Below are 17540 nucleotides of genomic sequence, written 5' to 3'. Positions count from 1 at the left end.
GATTTGTCCTGTTTAAGTAAGATCTGAAAACTAAACATAAATCATATTAGTCATGACATTATCAAATATATCTAACATATAAGAAGAACGAATTTAGATTTCATTACCTCGTTTGGAAGCAGAAGCGATCTTAGCTGCCCTCTCAGAACTCTTATCCGCCATTAATGGAAGTATATGAAAACTTGAGGCTGAGGGAGGAAGGGAAAGGAGGCTGGAAAAGGCTAGTTTTAACCGGAAAATTTCTAGAACTTGAGAGAGAGGAGGTCAGCTTATAAAGTGAGAAATGAGAAATGTGAATTCTCACTTCACTCTCCCCCTTATATAGTAGAATTATCCGGTAAATGGGCCGGTAAAGCAGAAGTTCAATCGGCTGTAGCCATTCAAAAGCCCATTTAGGCCCTAACCTGGAACATTCTAGAAGAATCTAGAAAATAAATATTGAAGTATATAAATAATTCAAAGGATGCTGTGAAATTCCAGAACATTCTGGATTTTAGGCTTAAAAGCCCAGAAAAATTGGTCCCAGCCCAAGGATTGAGGTTTGGCCCCATTTCAGAAAAATTGGGCCCAGTCCAAGGATTGAGTTTTGGCCCCATTTCAGAAAAACTGGGCTCGTTATAAAAAGCCCAATGAAAGGCCCAAGGATTGAAGTTTGGCCCAATTAAAATTCAAAAACTACATCCTGACCTCCATTCGGTCAAGAATCTGATTTAATTCCTGGTCGACAACTTCTGCTCGAAAATACCCACGACCAGAAAATGATGGCCCTTAATTCGGTCAGAAAAGGGACAAGCATCAGGTCTTGACCGAAAATTCGATCAGGAATTCAGATCGAAGGTTTCTGATTGAAAATCCCACGATCAGAAAATACAGGGCCATTATTCGGTCAAAAGCTAATTCAGCAAATAAATCCTGACCGAATTTCGGTCAGGATTCTGGTCGAACAATTCTGGTCGAAATCACACACGATCAGGATGAAATGGGATCTTTATTTGGTCAAAACAGAAATAATCCTACCGAATTTCGATCAGGATTCTGATCAATTACTTCTGCTCGAAATGAGCTTCGACCAGGACCAAGGGGAACGTTATTCGACCAGGATCCTGGTCGAAAGGATTCCTGGTCGAAATTGCATAAAAAGAAAAGAAAAGAAAAATGGGGAAAATTCTTGAAAAATTCATGAAAATTGCAGAAAAATTAAGGAAATTCCTTAAAAATTCTTGGAAATTATGAATATTTTCTAGAAATTAGGAATAAATCCTGAAAATTAGGAAAATTCTTTGAAAAATATCAGAAAAATATACATATTTTATGAAAATTAAGGAATAATTTCCAAAAATTATGAAAAATTACTGGAAATTCCTATAAATTAAGGAAAAATCCCAGAAATTAAGGAAAAATTCCTAGAAATTTAGGAAAAATCCCAAAAATTAAGGGAAAATTCTGGTAAATTAAAGAAAAATCCCAAAAATTAAGGGAAAATTCCTGTAAATTAAGGAAAAATCCCATAAATTAAGGAAAAATTATTGTAAATTAAGGAAAAATCTCAGAAATTAAGGGAAAATTCATGTAAATTAAGAAAAAATACTAGAAAATTCCTCGAAAAAGAAAAAGGTAAGAAAACAATAGGGGATCCCCAATAAAAGTCTAGAGCCTTGAAAATGGCAAAAGATCGTTGAAAATGTGTAGGTCGCCCCACATTTTACGTTAAAAAAATGATAGCCTGTAAGGAAACAAATGAACTTAACTTCTGCGAAATCTTTTACGATTTTCTAGAAGTTGGGGGGCAAATGATAGGGAGTAAAATAAACCCTGATTGCGTAATTAATATCGCATTAAATATACCCGAATTGGGCTGACAGTTAAGCCCATTAGAAAGGGACCAAAATCCTGAGTATTAATTAATTTCGTAATTAATTAATAAGGGATAAATCAGCTGATGAATAAAGTCCAGATGAGGACACAATTCCTTGGAGATTGGCCTCCAAGAAATTTCATAGGATAAGGAATCAGTTTTCTACTTCCTAGGACTCCAAAGTCCATTCTAATTAAGAGACTTGTCCACCAAGTCTCCCAACTCTAGTCCAATTCAAGGACTCCTAACATCTATATAAGGGGCCTTACCCCACAAATCAGAACTATATTTTTTGACTTGATCCTTGGCAATAAGCAAGGTACGTAGGCATCTTATTAAGACAGATCGAGTCACGAGACACAAGAGCAGTCAAATCGAGTCTCGAAGCTCATGAACCCTAGTAGTAAATACAACAATTAATACACCCTAGTTTTATATCCATAACCATAGTATTAGTATATAACCCGTGCGTTACACAGTCATTTTTATCAGTATATATTATAAGTTATAATTTTAATTATATGTTGCTTGTAGAATTCGATCTTATAACACTTGAATAATAATTTTTAAAACTATATCTAATGGTTCTCATCAATCTGATCCGACAGCTCTAAATTAAGTGACCCAGAACCAACAACCAACAACCAAACTTTTAATGTTTCATCTTTAATATAATATATATATATGTAATAGTATATATACATATATATTTTTTTCACTTCCTATATTTGTTATACTAGGCTGGAGGTCATCGCGAAAACAGCCTCACTGCTGTTCGGAGTAAAACATTATCTTTGTACATCTTACCATTCTTAGACACTGCATTAAGCAGTATGTAGTATGTATGTTTAGCTTGGTGTATATATAAAAATCAATGATAAAATAACAACTTAGAGAATCTTCAATAGAGTTGGCTAAAATAATATAAAATACTTATTATCCAAATTTTACAGAATCTGCGAGAGATCGTACTTTAACGGAGGTGTCTATAATGATTGATTATATTTTAAAAAGAGTTAAATGCAGGATGTGAACCTGCAGTTTGCTCATCGTGAAAGGTGTGTACCTCCATTGTCAAATATAGCAAACTGTGTACCCAAGGGACGTTAACACCGTCTGTTTAAGGGTAATATGGTAAGTTCCTTACCTTGCACATGCATTATTGGTATATAATCTGTAGTTCTCTTTCTTTGACTCCATCTCCATTATTGCAAGAGAATTTTCCCTCCTAATATGGCTTTAGCATAATCATCTCGATTACAATGACTTAGTGTGTGCGATCGTTAACAAACAATGAGGCTTTTCACCCTAATGAAACCCCTGATTATAGCTGTGAGTTTCTTCATCTTGCTTTCTTAAATTTACAGACGTAAATACTTGTACACATAGCGTTATAATGATTGTCTTTTGCTTACAGTTCCTTATTGATGTGTTTTACTCATTCTTCATATCTTGTGTTTGTATATTTATAATATCTTGTTTTGAGCAATTGGTTTTGTCCTTGTTTTTATGGTTTCATTGAATACATGTGTGCACTCTAACCTTCTGTTTCCCACCACCTTTTGTTACATATGCAGAGTGTCCTGAAAAGTTTACTCTTAAATTTCACCATGGGGTTGAATTTACTGCTGACCCTAAAACTTATGTAGGTGGTTGTATCAGATATGTTGATATGTGTGATGGTGATGAATTAAGTTACTTAGAAATAGGTAATATGCTGGTGGAGCTTGGTGAACCTGGTTTAGTGATAGTTAGTTATAAACTCCCCAATACTGATTTGGAAACTGGTTTATGCCCTCTAGGAAGTGATGTCAATGTATTAGAAATGACTAAAATTGTTCCAATAAAGAAAATTGTATATGTGTATGTGGTGAATGAAAATCTAGGAACACAAGACTACCTCCCTTCACAGCAATATGACCTATCATTTATAGAAGATCCCTCCAATATTGAATTTGAGAATAACCAAATGAAGCAGTTGTTTAAACTTGAGGGAATGTACACTGACATGATTAATGTTGAGGCTGTTGAGGGGGATGGTGTTGTTCCTGATTAGGTAGTTTTTGAAGAGGAAGGAGAAGAGGAATGTAGCACTGATGGTGACAGTTTTCATTGTGATAGTTCTAACATGGATAGTACATATGATGATGCTACCATATGGAAAAATGGAGGCCCTAAACCTTTTGAAACTGATGAGAACACAGGTGGGGCCTTTGGAGAGTGTGATTTTGATGTATCCGCCATGATTGGATTTGTTACTGATGATCAAGTAATGGGTCGTGAGGATAAATTCAGTGATTATGGTGGTAGTGATGTGGAGAGAATGGCTGCTAATAGCAGTGATGAAGATGATATGATGGTATACCATGTGTTCAATGAGGAAACAGATATGGAAGATCCTCATTTTGAGTTAGGCATGCTCATTTGCAGTGTTGCATCTTTTAGAGCTGCTGTGAGACTACATGCAATTGTGCATAGGAAGGCATTAAAATAACTTAGGAATTTTGGTGCAAGAGTAAAGTTCATATGTGAAGGAAGTGGATGTGGTTGGAAGATCTATGCATCTCCAGTGAGGAACACTTCCACATACCAAGTAAGGACATTGGTGTCAACTCACACATGTGCACCAACTTTTAAACAAAAATAAATGAATGCAGCTTGGTTGGCAAAACACTATGAGAATGATATAAGGATGAATCCAACATGGCCCCTTGCTGCATTTCAAAAAAAAATTATCAATGATTGGCATTGTCAAGTCAGTATATTTATGGTAGGAAGGGCTAAGAGAATGGAAAAGAAAAATATAAGAGAAGATCATGTTCAACAGTATGGTATGTTGTAGGACTATGGCAATGAAATTAAGAAGACAATGCCTGATTCAACAGTAAAAATGGTCTTGGAAGATCAACAAGTAGGTCTTGATGGAAGAAGATTTAAAAGAATATACGTGTGTTTAGGGCCTGTTAAAAAGGATTTTAAAATAGGTTGCAGACCCATAATTGGACTTGATGGATGCCATTTAAAGGGACCTTATGGAGGGCAACTTCTTACTGTTGTAGGCTGTGACTCTAATTATGGTATGTAACCAATCAGTTGGCCATTGTAGAGGCTGAAAACACAGATAGCTGGAATTGGTTCCTTACCTTATTAGCTAATGATGTTGGTGTGGTAAATTCTGCTTCTTGGACTTTCATTTCAGATAGACAAAAGTTAAATAATATACACATTTTCATTAGTTTTACTTTTATTGTATTTGATCATAATTGTCTAACTCTTATTTTGTGTGCAGGGTTTGATCAATGCATTATGTAATATTGTGCCAAATGCAGAGTATAGTTTTTGTGGTATACATCTATATAGAAATATGGTGAAAGATCATAAAGATGTGATGTTGAGAAAGTTGTTGTGGCTAGCTGCAAGGGCCACAATTGATTATATGTTCACAAAACATATGGAGGAACTTAAAAAAGTAAGTTTTTTGGACTATCTCCTATTAGCCTGATTTAGTAATAATTTGAATGTTATTAATTTTATTGCACATTATACAGCTTTCTAAGAGGTGTTATAATTGGTTGATGGAGAAACCTACCTCACAGTGGACTAGAAGTGCATTTAGGATATTTTGTTTATCTGATATGTTTGTGAATAATCACTGTGAAGTCTTCAACAATAGCATAAGGCCTCTTAGAGATCTTCCAATCATAGGGTTGCTACAGGGCCTGCATAAGAGTTTCATGGTCAGGATTCAAACAAGGAGAGATAAAATGTTGAGGACTTACTCACTGAATCATATTTGTCCTGGTGCAATGAGAAAAGTGAACAAGTAAGCACATGATCAATACTTTTGAATATATTCTATCTAGGTTATTAGCTTATATACTTTTATGTCCTAGGTCCATGTCTTTTATAGGAGGCTGTATGGTGCAATGGTCAGGAGACTCTACATATTTGGTCACTGTGACTGAAGGGGGCCATGAAATGGTTGTAGACATATTTTATGGATGTAGACATGGATCAACACACTTGTGCATGTAGAAAATATCAGCTCACTGCTCTCCCATGTTATCATGCTTGTACTTGTATTAAATGGAGGAATTTAAACATATCTCAGCAGATACACAAGACATACACTAAAGCAATTTTCTTATCCTGCCACACAAACACACAATTAAACCAATCAACTCTGAGCAATATTGGGAGAAAACTGGGATGAATGCTATATTACCTCCTATAATTAAAATTGCACCTGGTAGACCTAAAAAGAAAAGAGACACTAAAAATGATCCTATATCAGATCCTGGTGCCACCAAATTTGTGAGGAGAAATACCACGGTTAACTGCACATATTGTGGTGAAGCAAAGTACAATGCAAGAAGTTGTCCAACAAAGATACATATTTCAATAATTTTGATGTATTTGAGGTTGTTATTTTATTTTTATTCTGCCATTTTATATGGAATTAAATCTTAACTTTTGTTAAACCTTTTATGGATTTAAGAGTAGTATGAATTTAATGCATTATTTGCTTATCAAAATTGGTTGGAGTTTTGTGCCAGAAATTGGAAAAAAAATAAGGTGCTCCTGTCAAAACTGCAAAAAATGCTACAAAAAAATGGCACTCCTGGAAAACTATCAACTCCCAATGCACCTAATTTCAAGAAAAAATCAAGAGTGGGAGTTATATGTGAAGGAGAAAGTCAAGATGGGATCTTTACATCCTTCTCCCAGCCTGCTGTGATGTCTAATTCACCACTTAGGATACAAGGAACCACAAATGCCAAAACAGGTCAATCAACTACTACCTTCAAAAAATATGAAGCTGCTGCTCAAGGAAGGAGCAGTTGAGCAAGAAACCACCATGGAAGTTGTAGTCCTTTTCTAGCTTCATTTATTATTTTTGATAGCCTATCCTATTTTTTGGTTTATGTTACATCTGTAGCAATTAAATGGAATTGTTGAAATTGTAACATACAATTTATATTTAAGAGATAGGCTATGTAATTAGCAATGTAACATTGTTTTTTGACTGATGTCAGCTACTTTTATTGGGGAATAGGCAATCTTAAATTGTTTGACCATTTTTAAGTTTTTAAGAAAGTGGGTGATCATGGTATTGGTGGTTCAACACCTTGGTAACATCCTCATTTACATGCATTTTCACATTGTGGTACTATTTATAGACCTGAGTTGTTCATGAATTGCACACTCATCTCTAACAATTGCATTATACAAACACACAACTTTCATCAAAAATGTCTACATGGAGCAAGCCCAATGTTGGTTCAGTGAAGGTTAATGTGAAAGGGGTGTTTAAAAGGTCTCAGATGAGGTCTGCAGTGGCCTGTGTGATCAGAGATTCTGATGGCCAGTGGGTCAGAGGATGCAAGAGCATGATTGGCCTTGCAGTGTCAATCACAGCAGCAATGTGGAGCATTTTCTATGGTTTAAAGCTTGCATGGGAACACCAAGACAAGTCTGTGCTGGTGGAGAGTGATTGTGAGGAGGCTGTCAATTTGGTCCTCAATCCTAATCCTGATTTTGAGATGTATGAGTTAATCTGCATGATCAACAACATCATGTCTGAATCATGGGTGCTTTGTGAGCTTATTTACATTCTCTCCTCTGCAAACATCGCAGTTGCTGCTCTTGCTAACAATGCCATATCTGATGACGGTGGCATTGATGAGCTAACTGTGCTACCATCCATCATTAGACCAATCTTGGCTGCAGAAAAGATGGCTTAAGGCCCAGTTTTTCATTAGGTTTGTAACTGTTATGGCCATGTAATAAATCCCTTATTATCTAAATAAATGGCCATTGATTTTCTTCTTGTTTTATCCTATAATAACTGATGCATTATGAACAAAAACATGCCATTAAAATTTCATTTAACTTGCAAAAGTACAACATTCAAATTGCTAAATTACAATCCAAGCAACTAGTGCCTCATTACTAATTACATACATTTATTAAACTTAATTACATACATATTCTAGACTAATTTATTGGCATTACACTGGTTTTTACTTGCAATATTAAAGAACAACCCAATACAAAATGCAAGGATAACATACAATAAAATCAAACACTTTGGTGACCCCTCCTTCATCACTTGCACATTTTAATTGAAACCCCTATTTGAATGGTTCTTAGCTTCAAAGTTTTCAAGACCTCTGCCTCGTGCTATTAAACCACAGATCACAGGTTGACCACGAGGACAAACAAGATCCTCGATTCATCGGAAGTAGTTGCACCCTAGCCGACCTCGAACGCAGCTGACGAATCTCCTCCCCGCATTATTCTCAGTCCAAGCAGTTCGAATTACCACAGCGTCCACATAAACAATATTCAGCCATTGAACAACAAATTTAAGTTTTACTGAAACTCTAGGGTTAGGGATTTATAATTTGGGGGTAATTTTACACAGACATAGATTGGGTTTCTTTTAACTTTTGCAATAAGAATTAACGGTGTTAACTTCCCTTGGACGGAAGTACACAAATTGTACATAAAAGGAAATGTTGGGTACACAATTTGCTATATTCGACAATGGAGGTACACACCTTACACGATGAGCAAACTGTAGGTACACATCCTGCATTTAACTCTTTTAAAAATGATATGTTAATATTTATTGAAGTTGTAATAAATAGAATATTTATTTTTAATATGGTAAAAGATGATGGTTTAAAAAATTTGGCAAATATTATGAGTTTGGATAAAATTTTAACTAAAAAAAATATTTTATTGGAGAACAATTTATATTTACACAATTTTTATAGTTACATTACATATATAGTATGTCACCTGAGATTTTTTTAGCCAACGGCTTTTGAGTTATATAGAATCTTTTTACAATTCAATGTGCCTCATTGTAATCAGTAAAAAATCGGATTCTACGATTGCTTGTTAAAACGATTTGGCAGCTTGAATATTTTTTTTTTGTTAGACTAGATTCAATTTTGAAACATTCACATAAAAAATCAAATTAGGGCAAACATTTTAAAATATAATTAATTATTATAATCCTTAGATTAACAAAATATTGCAAAACAACAGCTATTCATATAACAAAAGGCTACCTAAATAACAAAATAACTTAAAATATGTAAATGAATTTATAATTTGTGAAATATGAATATTAAATTGGATAAAGCTTCTCACAATCTGCTCCTTTGAGCTTACAAATTGGTCAAGCAATACAACACGAACAAGGGACTCCCCCACAACACCAACAAGGGTATCCCCGCAACATCTTATATGGCACAAACCATAATCCGGATCTTGAAGTCTTTGGACTCGAATTCGCTTCATCATGTATCATGCCCGGCTCCCTGTAGCGTACACCTGTTTCGTCACACAACGAAAATTGTAATTTATAACTACTACAAATAAGTGACACCGTCAGAAAACTAAGAATGTCTAAGTTATAATGTAAACATGATCATGACCTATAACCTATCCTATCCTGCAACTTTTCAAGAAGTAAACACGTATATGAACTCGCAGGTTCAAGTCTGTGAGCATTTTTATGTTCGAAATTGACCTTTACACAAAACAAATGTATATGAACCACTAGATTAGAGATCTCAGATCTACTCACATTCATTTACCGAAAACTGGGAAGCAATTAAAATGCAAAAGATAGCTGAAGGCAGCAACTTGGCAGTGATGGCCATGGTAACTGATGAAAACTGTGGTGAATGACTTGCTTTCAGATGGTTTATATAGGGGGAAAAAGAATATGCATTAATTATGTCAAAGAAAAAAAAAAGATTTTATTAAGCGATCCAACTGATTACGGTATAAGCAAAAAGTTATTAATATCTGTGCTAAATTTTATAATATTTCCAAAACTTTCAATTAATTCTCAATTTAGTCATGCAAGTTGGGGGTTACTACATATTTACTGTGGTAGGACCCATAAAAAAATTTGTGAAGTATTATTTACGTACGAACCATGAACAAATATGCTAGAGATTAATATTTGTAATAAATCACAAAAAAAAGGTAGTGCATTAATCATGTCAAATCCTATAAGTTAAGAATCACCAAACCATCGCCATGCAAGCACAGCTCCCTCCGTTCTTGTGAATATATTGTTAAAACTTTGTATTTTGAGATGTCCCAATAGATTGTTAACATTTCCTAAAATAGCACATTTTGCTTTACAAATACTAATGGGTCCCACTAAATTACCCCCACTATCTTAACATTTTTTCACTTTTATTAAATTCCATGTCCAACCACAATGCTAACTACCTATTAGGACGGAGGGAGTACAATGTAGTACAATGTTAGAGGACGGTCACCACCCAACTACCTAATTTATATTTTGAACTCTTATTAAAATTCTCAAGTTGGTACATATCCTTCACACTGGAACAGGCGATTTACAGTAAGTACTAAGTACTGCTCTGTCCCCTTATAATTGTCTTTTTAACCTTATTATGATATTAATATGCATAAAAATATTATTTCTTAAGAAATAATTTTAAAATTTGTTCTTTAACAAAAATTTATAACTTCAATTTTAATTCAAAAAAGAAAATTTTAAAAAATTATATGCATCTCAATGCATGTGCAAAAAGTCAAAGGACATATATAAAGGACGGAGGTCGTATATAATAATTAATAAGTACTACATATCAAGTTTTAAAAGCCTATCAACATTAAAATAGGAAAGATCTCATATTCTTGTCAAGGATATCACTTATGCGTACTGTAAATAATTGTAATATGTTTAGCAAATAACCAGTAACCAAATACATACATAATACTAATAACAGGGTTCTTACAAAATTGAGACACTAGATTATAGTTTATGCAGATATTTAAGACTCCAGCTACTCTTTCGTTTATTTAAATGCAATTTATATTATACTAGCTTAAATCTCGTGCGATGCATGGGTCCCATTAATATTTAAATTATTTATTTATCTCGTCATATTATAATGATAAAATATTTATATAAATATATAGTAAATTCTAAATTTATAAAAATATGATAGGATAATATGTGATCGTAGTTTAGTAGGATAAGTAGACTATGTCTAGTAATTTAAGAATTTAGTAGTTTAGCGGTTATATAACATTACTTATTTATTTTTTAATAATAGGATAAGCAGTGGTCCAAATTTAGTTGGATAAGTAGACTATATCTAGTAGTTTAATAATTTAGTAGTTTAGCGGATATATAACACTATTTATTTATTTATTTAATAATCAATATAAGGGGATAACCGTTGAACCAAATTATACCCCATTCCGGTTATTATAGTATATAAGTATAGAAGTATAGATTAAAAAAAATTATGATTCAGAATACCAATAAGTTCATTTCTGTTTACAAAATTATAATGCATAACTACATATATTAAAGTCCACTAAAAATAGAGAAGACAAAAGAGGCTCAGGATGGATCTATACAAGTTGTGGTTATCAGCACACTGAGGTGGGTTCTGTGCTCGATTGAATTGTAAATGCAGTGATTGCTTGAGCTGTCAAAAAAGAAAAGGGAAATATGGACAGTCGAGCTTACGAGGTAAGTACAAGAAAACTGGTGAACCAATTTTTTTTTGTTTAAGGGTAGTAGGGAAAGAGCTAGAGTCCTCCATGGCTCTATCCTTTAAGAAATCTATACTAAACTATAATAACCGGAATGCGGTATATTTTGGTTCAACGGTTATCTCCTTATTTTAGTTATTAAAAATAAAAATAAAAAGTGTTATATATGTGCTAAACTACTAAATTGTTAACCTTATCCCGCTAAACTACGGCCAAAGCTTATCCTACTAAAGTAAGACCACAGCTTCTTCTTAATTCTTTTATTACTTTTATTATAAATTTATAATTATTATATGTTTATTTAAATATATAAAATTTTATATGATTGGATAGATAAAATTTTAAAAATATGTAAATATTAAAAGAACCCGTGCATCGCACGGGATTTAAGCTAATAAGAATAATATCTACAACACAGATCAGTAAAAGGCATCTACGATAGTCAATTAAAAAATCTAGTTAATTTAGCAAAAAAAAATTACTTATATTCTTACGCAAGTAAGAAGCATTTTTTCCTAACATACCGTCTCAGCAGGGATGTAGCATCGACCATCCGTTTAGCAGTTCTAGTTGCAAGGTGCCATAAACATACTCTAGCAATATCAACCCTTGATTTGCAACTTCACTGAAATATCTCCTTTCTGATTATGGAAACTAAAAAGTGATGATCCTCCACCTCAAAATCTGTATAATCTGAGCATGCATCATCAGTTATCACAACTAACAGCCTGTTTCACTGTTGAAAATTCACTAGTCGTGCACTTTGGAGACATATGTACAAAAACAATTAACTAATAAAAGCATGATACAAACTTCTGATTTCCTGTCTATATTTAATTTCTGGGGAAAATTTAAAAATATATGATTCTTTTTTAGTTAGGTAGGCGTCTTAAAATTACACAATAACCTTACGTCTGAAAAGAGGATGCACAGTACACGGATAGACAAGTAAGTTTCTCTTGAACAACAATAACACAACTATAGTCATTTGCTGCAAAGCTGCATGACTCTTCATATGCGTCAATATTGTATGAACAGTGACAAGGTTTGGGCAGATAGACGTCGCAAACCTTCCCAAACCTAGAAAATATTACAGGCATCAATCCTTAACAAGTACGAAATATTACCAACAATCTAAAAATGTTTTTATGCATGCATTGTTTAAAAATTTAAATATAACAAGACAACCCATATGAGGTGGCAGAATAATTTACCGATGAAATTCGGCAGTTACACAAGGATTGTCCGTGGGGAAAACAGCAAGAGCCTTATCTTGTGATTTGGGCTTTTTCCTGATAACTGAGACTAAACAATCTTGCAGTAGAAATATCAGACATTAGTGCATTTTCAATGGTCAAAACGAGAAAGACTTCTATAATTCTCTTGCTTTATAACTTAATAAAACAACTTACTAAAACCAAAGAGAAAATGTGAAACTTGAGCATAATTTAATCATAAGATAGAGTCCATACATCTACAACACATAGCTGCCTACTTATATGCCACAAAAGCATTAAGACTGTAATTTGTGCATTTAAATACAACAGACATGATTAGAAAGCTTGGGTGACAATAATTTCATAATGAAATAAAGTGCAACCTTGAACTCTAAGTTAAAGCTCGTATATATATTTTACTGCGATTCCCTTAATAAAACTCCTACACATCGACACATAATCAGTTACTTTATTCAAACCCTACCAGTCACACACTCTGAATACAGATATCAAGGCCTAGCAGACTTTCCTACTTATGTGACCACGGACCACTGTAGGTCTGTAAGCCAGTTGCACTAATTAACATGTATTTATTATTCTCGTAAGACTATTTCAGTGAAGCCATCAAATAGTGCAAGGTAACCAGGTAAGAGTAACAGGAGCTGTTTTAAAGAACAGCTTCTAGTCAAGTAGGGTAAGAAACCCACAACTTGAGTGTAAGTTAGGAGCAACAGAACTATCACACATGTTCGTTACTACAGTAACAGACCTTCATGAAATTTCAACTGCAGTAGATTCGAAGAATTTTATAGCGGCAACAGAATATATCACCCAAGTCCATTACTACAGTAAATCCAGCACAAACAGACCTTAATGAAATATCAACTGCAGGAGCAAGAGTTTTAAAGAAATTATTTTTGAAACTTTATATAAAAGATATCTGCAAATTCTAAGCCTCAAATTCTCAATTCTACTGTAAGGAAGGTTACAATTCAGTTTAAGATGGCTTCAGGGTATATTGGTTCGACCATGAATGTTTTAATACAACGGAACCAAAAATACGCTGAAGCCATCCATGGTCGAACCAAAAATACCCTTCCCTAGGTATGGTGACTGCAAGTGATGCTGCAATTGCTATCTGCTACAGCATTGGGTGATTAAAGTTTGAATAATGATTCAGATTGTTTATTGTTTACTCTAATAAGAATGAGCCATACCTCCTGTATAATATCCATGCTTCATCTCCACAAAGTGTGTATATATATATACTTATATATATATATATAAGTATATATGTATATATATATATTATACATATATACTGGGTTGGGTTCTATGGAGAAAACTTCTTATTTTGCAAAATATTATTGCGTCTTTTATTCAAAATATATGTGTTCTGTAATATAAAACACGATAAAAGATAAAAATGCATATAGGAAAAATATTTATAGAACACATACATGTTATTTACTGAACATGCCAGTTCTATACTTTGTGTTCTACAAAATCATGAGGTTGTTTATTAAAATTTTGATGTGTTGTATAAACAAAAACGAAACTACCTGAATGTTTTATGCAATTGAGAAAAAATAGTGAAAAATGTATGTACAACACATAAATGTAATGTAAAGAACATACTACTTCTCTGATTAGTTCTTCGGAGAACTAGTCGTCATTTGAGCCTTATTGTGTGCATAAATTGCATGTACTATTTTAGTTTATTTACAGTTGCAAAAAGTCTAACAGAGTTTTTAATATATTTCTATGCCTAATCAGGTAATGAATAATGATGCTAATCCATCTACCAGCATTATTATTGACATGGTGTGGGCTCTTAACATAAAATCTATTAGACATCTTCCATTAGACTGTAGTAACCATGAAACAAAGTGTAGACTATTAAATAGACGAATATTTTGTTAACAAGCTCATTAAGAAAAAGAGCAAAGACAAACTGCCAACACCGTGAATTATTATCTGCTAGAATAGAATTGAAACCCATTCAAAAAATCATAGTTTCTTTATCTTAAACTACAAAATCTTCTATTTAGGGAACAGACTATCAAGTTGAGAATGTCGCAATCGAGGAGTAGACTGGAAATCAAAACGAAAATCACATACTGTTCTGCTCGATAGGAATAGAAAGATAAAAGCATTTTGATTAAACCTGTTTCTAGCAGTGCTTTGCAAATATATAATTTGACATCAAATTATGCACCTTGAAATATTAGATCGTCGTCATCCTTTGACAATAAGTATAGGATGATCATACCAGTATACCACATCTAAAAAGAATATAGTAAACTAACTGGTTTGATAGACCTCTGGACTAATCTTCTTCACCAATAATCTCGGCAACTGCACACCCCATCTTTGAAATGGTGGAACCTCTTAGCATCTCGCATGATGAGCTCCCTGCCAACTAGTTTTGAGATGATCTTCATTGCATTATGGCAATCACCACAAACACGGAGATTTTTTATTATTCTTATTTGCTGGCGAGCCGGGCTGCTTATAAGACCCTGAGCAACAGCTAGCCTCTCACTGTGTGCAAGAAGGGCGTCCTCTTTGCCTTCATGGTCTATGTCATGCAGCACAAATTTAGTTTCGGCCACATAACCAGCTTCTTTCATTTGTTGCCTCAGCCCTCTTAGAAGAGCGTATATCTTGTCATTATCAGGGTGAGATGTATCCCCTGCCCTATATTCATGGACTCTACTTCGAACATCCATAATATTCCGACTAATTAATTTCCTTTTCTCTTTCTCTTTCGCAATATCTGAAGCATTCACTGGTATGAGACCTGCCTTTGCTTGCTCAGTTAAGCGAGAAGGATCTAGGAGCTCAACTAACTCAGCACAGCGGTCCCCAAGTTCCATGTACCCATGAATCCTACATGAATTCATTAAATTTTCCCAAACATCAATACTTGGTTCAACTGGCATGTTCTCCACAAACTCTAATGCTTCATCCAGATAACCTGTCTTTCCTAGCATGTCCACTATAGCAACATAATGCTGCATCAATGGAACTATACTGTACTGTTTGCTCATTGATTTAAAGTGCAACAACCCCTCAGTGATATCACCTAAGAAACTACAAGCTGTAAAAATGCTGAAAAAAATCTCGCCATCGGGTCGCAATCCTAGTTCTTTAAACCGGGTAAACAGGTCAATAGCCTCCTCGCCACGACCATTCTTAGCAAACCATAGTATCATAGTGTCCCAAGATGTCAGATTACGTTGTGGCATTTTATTAAACACAGCATATGCATCGTCCATGGAACCACACATACAGTACATCTCCAAAATGTTGTTAAAGCTTCTAACTTCATAAGGAAAATTACGTCTAATGAAGAGATCATGAACATGCTTTGCCTCTTCCAAAGCTTGAGCATCCCTGCATGCCTTCATTAGCATATAATATTGATCCATGCCAACTGGCGTTCCATCATTCTCCAACAAAACCAACAATTCTATGGCCTCTTTCAATTTACCCTCACCACACAAGTCCTTAATCTCCTCAACAGTGCGTTTCTCGCTAGCTTCCACTATCCCACCGACCGTAGTTGAGTTACCAGCTACTTGAAATCCAGTACCATTCTGATACTCAACCGTATTACTGTGATATTCCACAGTTGGATTCTGCTGATAACCTCCAACATTTCCGAGCAGATACCCATTAAAACTATCAGCATAATTTCCATGATAGCTATTTTGCCTTTGTTGATGATTACCAACAAAATTCCCATAATAATTATTTCCGTGAAAATTGTTATGAGTACCCTGTTGAGTATGGCTAACATTATTTTCATTCCCCACAGCATAATTTCCTGAAATCTGTTGAGAATGCACACCATTTTGTCCATAACTCACATTAACCTCCGACGACCCTTCTCCATGAAACTGATTCTGTCTCTGCTGAACCCCACCAGAATCCAATACCCCACTCAAAGTACCCCTCGAATCATTAAAAACACCAGGTTGTTGCGCAAACTGACCACTACTCTGTCTATAATAACCACTCAAATGAGACTCATTTACACGCCCCTCTCTACTTAACCCGCCTGAACCTCCCCAATTCCCACCACCAGTATCATTCCGAAACTCACTTCTACTATTCTCCTGTCTATACCCACCTGAAAAATTCCCATTTTTCCCACCCGGGCCATTTAAATTTTCATTTCTATGGTCCTGAACATAATGCCCACCATGTGTTTGATTGAAAGCCTGTATCGCGAAATTCCCCGTAAACTGACCTTTTGCATTATATTCGCTCTCACCACGAAACCCACTATGATTCTGGTCATTTACACCGTCATAATCACTAGGGTTTTGAAAATTAGGCTCAAAACGTGCAGGAACAGTGCTAAAATGTTTGAGTAAAGGTATAGATAAAGTAAGATTGTATCTATAATTACATAACTTAGATACAGACCTTAGATATTTGAGGGTCACTAGTTGTGACATTGCTAATTGAACAATACTAAAACCCTCGATCGCGATTTAGAAATAAAAACTTACAAATAATTGTTAAACCCTAAAATTTTGTGACAAAGTACTTTAGCGTTAGAAATGAAATAGATCGGGTTCACGGGTCTGACCCGATTAGGCCCATTTGAGATATTCCCGTTTAGGAAAACAGAATAAATTATTTTTTGCATGGAGAATAGTTGGAAATTGAAAATTAGAGGACTTTTGGAAAATGCAGTTAAGTCAGTTAACAACTGATGTGTGCATTATGTAAATATAATATCTTTTGCTTTTCGATTAAATTTATATTTGTTGAATTAGGATCCACAATTATACTTTTTGTATTTAATTTAACTTCTTATAGTTCTAAAATTAAAATGAATAAACCCTAAAATATTAAAAATGTTAAATTAGAATTCAAATTTTATA

At 34.2% G+C, this 17540-nt stretch overlaps 2 protein-coding genes across 7 annotated transcripts; one reads left to right on the top strand and one right to left on the bottom strand.

Annotated features, from left to right (window-relative positions):
• The first annotated feature begins 7107 nt into the window (after positions 1–7107).
• Positions 7108–7599, top strand: LOC141665890 (uncharacterized). Its single transcript, XM_074471874.1, has one exon. It carries the CDS (start codon positions 7108–7110, stop codon positions 7597–7599), a length of 492 nt encoding a protein of 163 aa, XP_074327975.1.
• A 1292-nt stretch (positions 7600–8891) lies between these two features.
• LOC141667070 (pentatricopeptide repeat-containing protein At4g32450, mitochondrial-like) lies at positions 8892–17232 on the bottom strand. 6 transcript variants are annotated; one of them, XR_012552470.1, is made up of 4 exons: positions 14858–17232; positions 12335–12736; positions 11947–12115; positions 8893–9202 (listed from the first exon to the last, which is right to left on the bottom strand). XR_012552470.1 is itself a non-coding variant. In XM_074473419.1 (1 exon), the coding sequence occupies exon 1, from the start codon at positions 17106–17108 to the stop codon at positions 14979–14981; it is 2130 nt and encodes a 709-aa protein (XP_074329520.1). In that variant the 5' UTR covers positions 17109–17232; the 3' UTR covers positions 14779–14978. The 6 variants fall into 6 exon arrangements, 1 of the variants encoding a protein (XP_074329520.1); XR_012552468.1 differs by having other exon boundaries at positions 11947–12502; positions 12637–12736; XR_012552471.1 differs by having other exon boundaries at positions 8896–9202; positions 12637–12736.
• Between the last annotated feature and the right edge of the window lie 308 nt (positions 17233–17540).

The sequence above is a fragment of the Apium graveolens genome, chromosome 6 (assembly GCF_009905375.1).
Source record: "Apium graveolens cultivar Ventura chromosome 6, ASM990537v1, whole genome shotgun sequence".
Classification (NCBI taxonomy): domain Eukaryota; kingdom Viridiplantae; phylum Streptophyta; class Magnoliopsida; order Apiales; family Apiaceae; genus Apium; species Apium graveolens.
The sequence above is the reverse complement of the archived record's forward strand: the minus strand, read 5'-3'. Positions and strand labels throughout refer to the sequence as shown.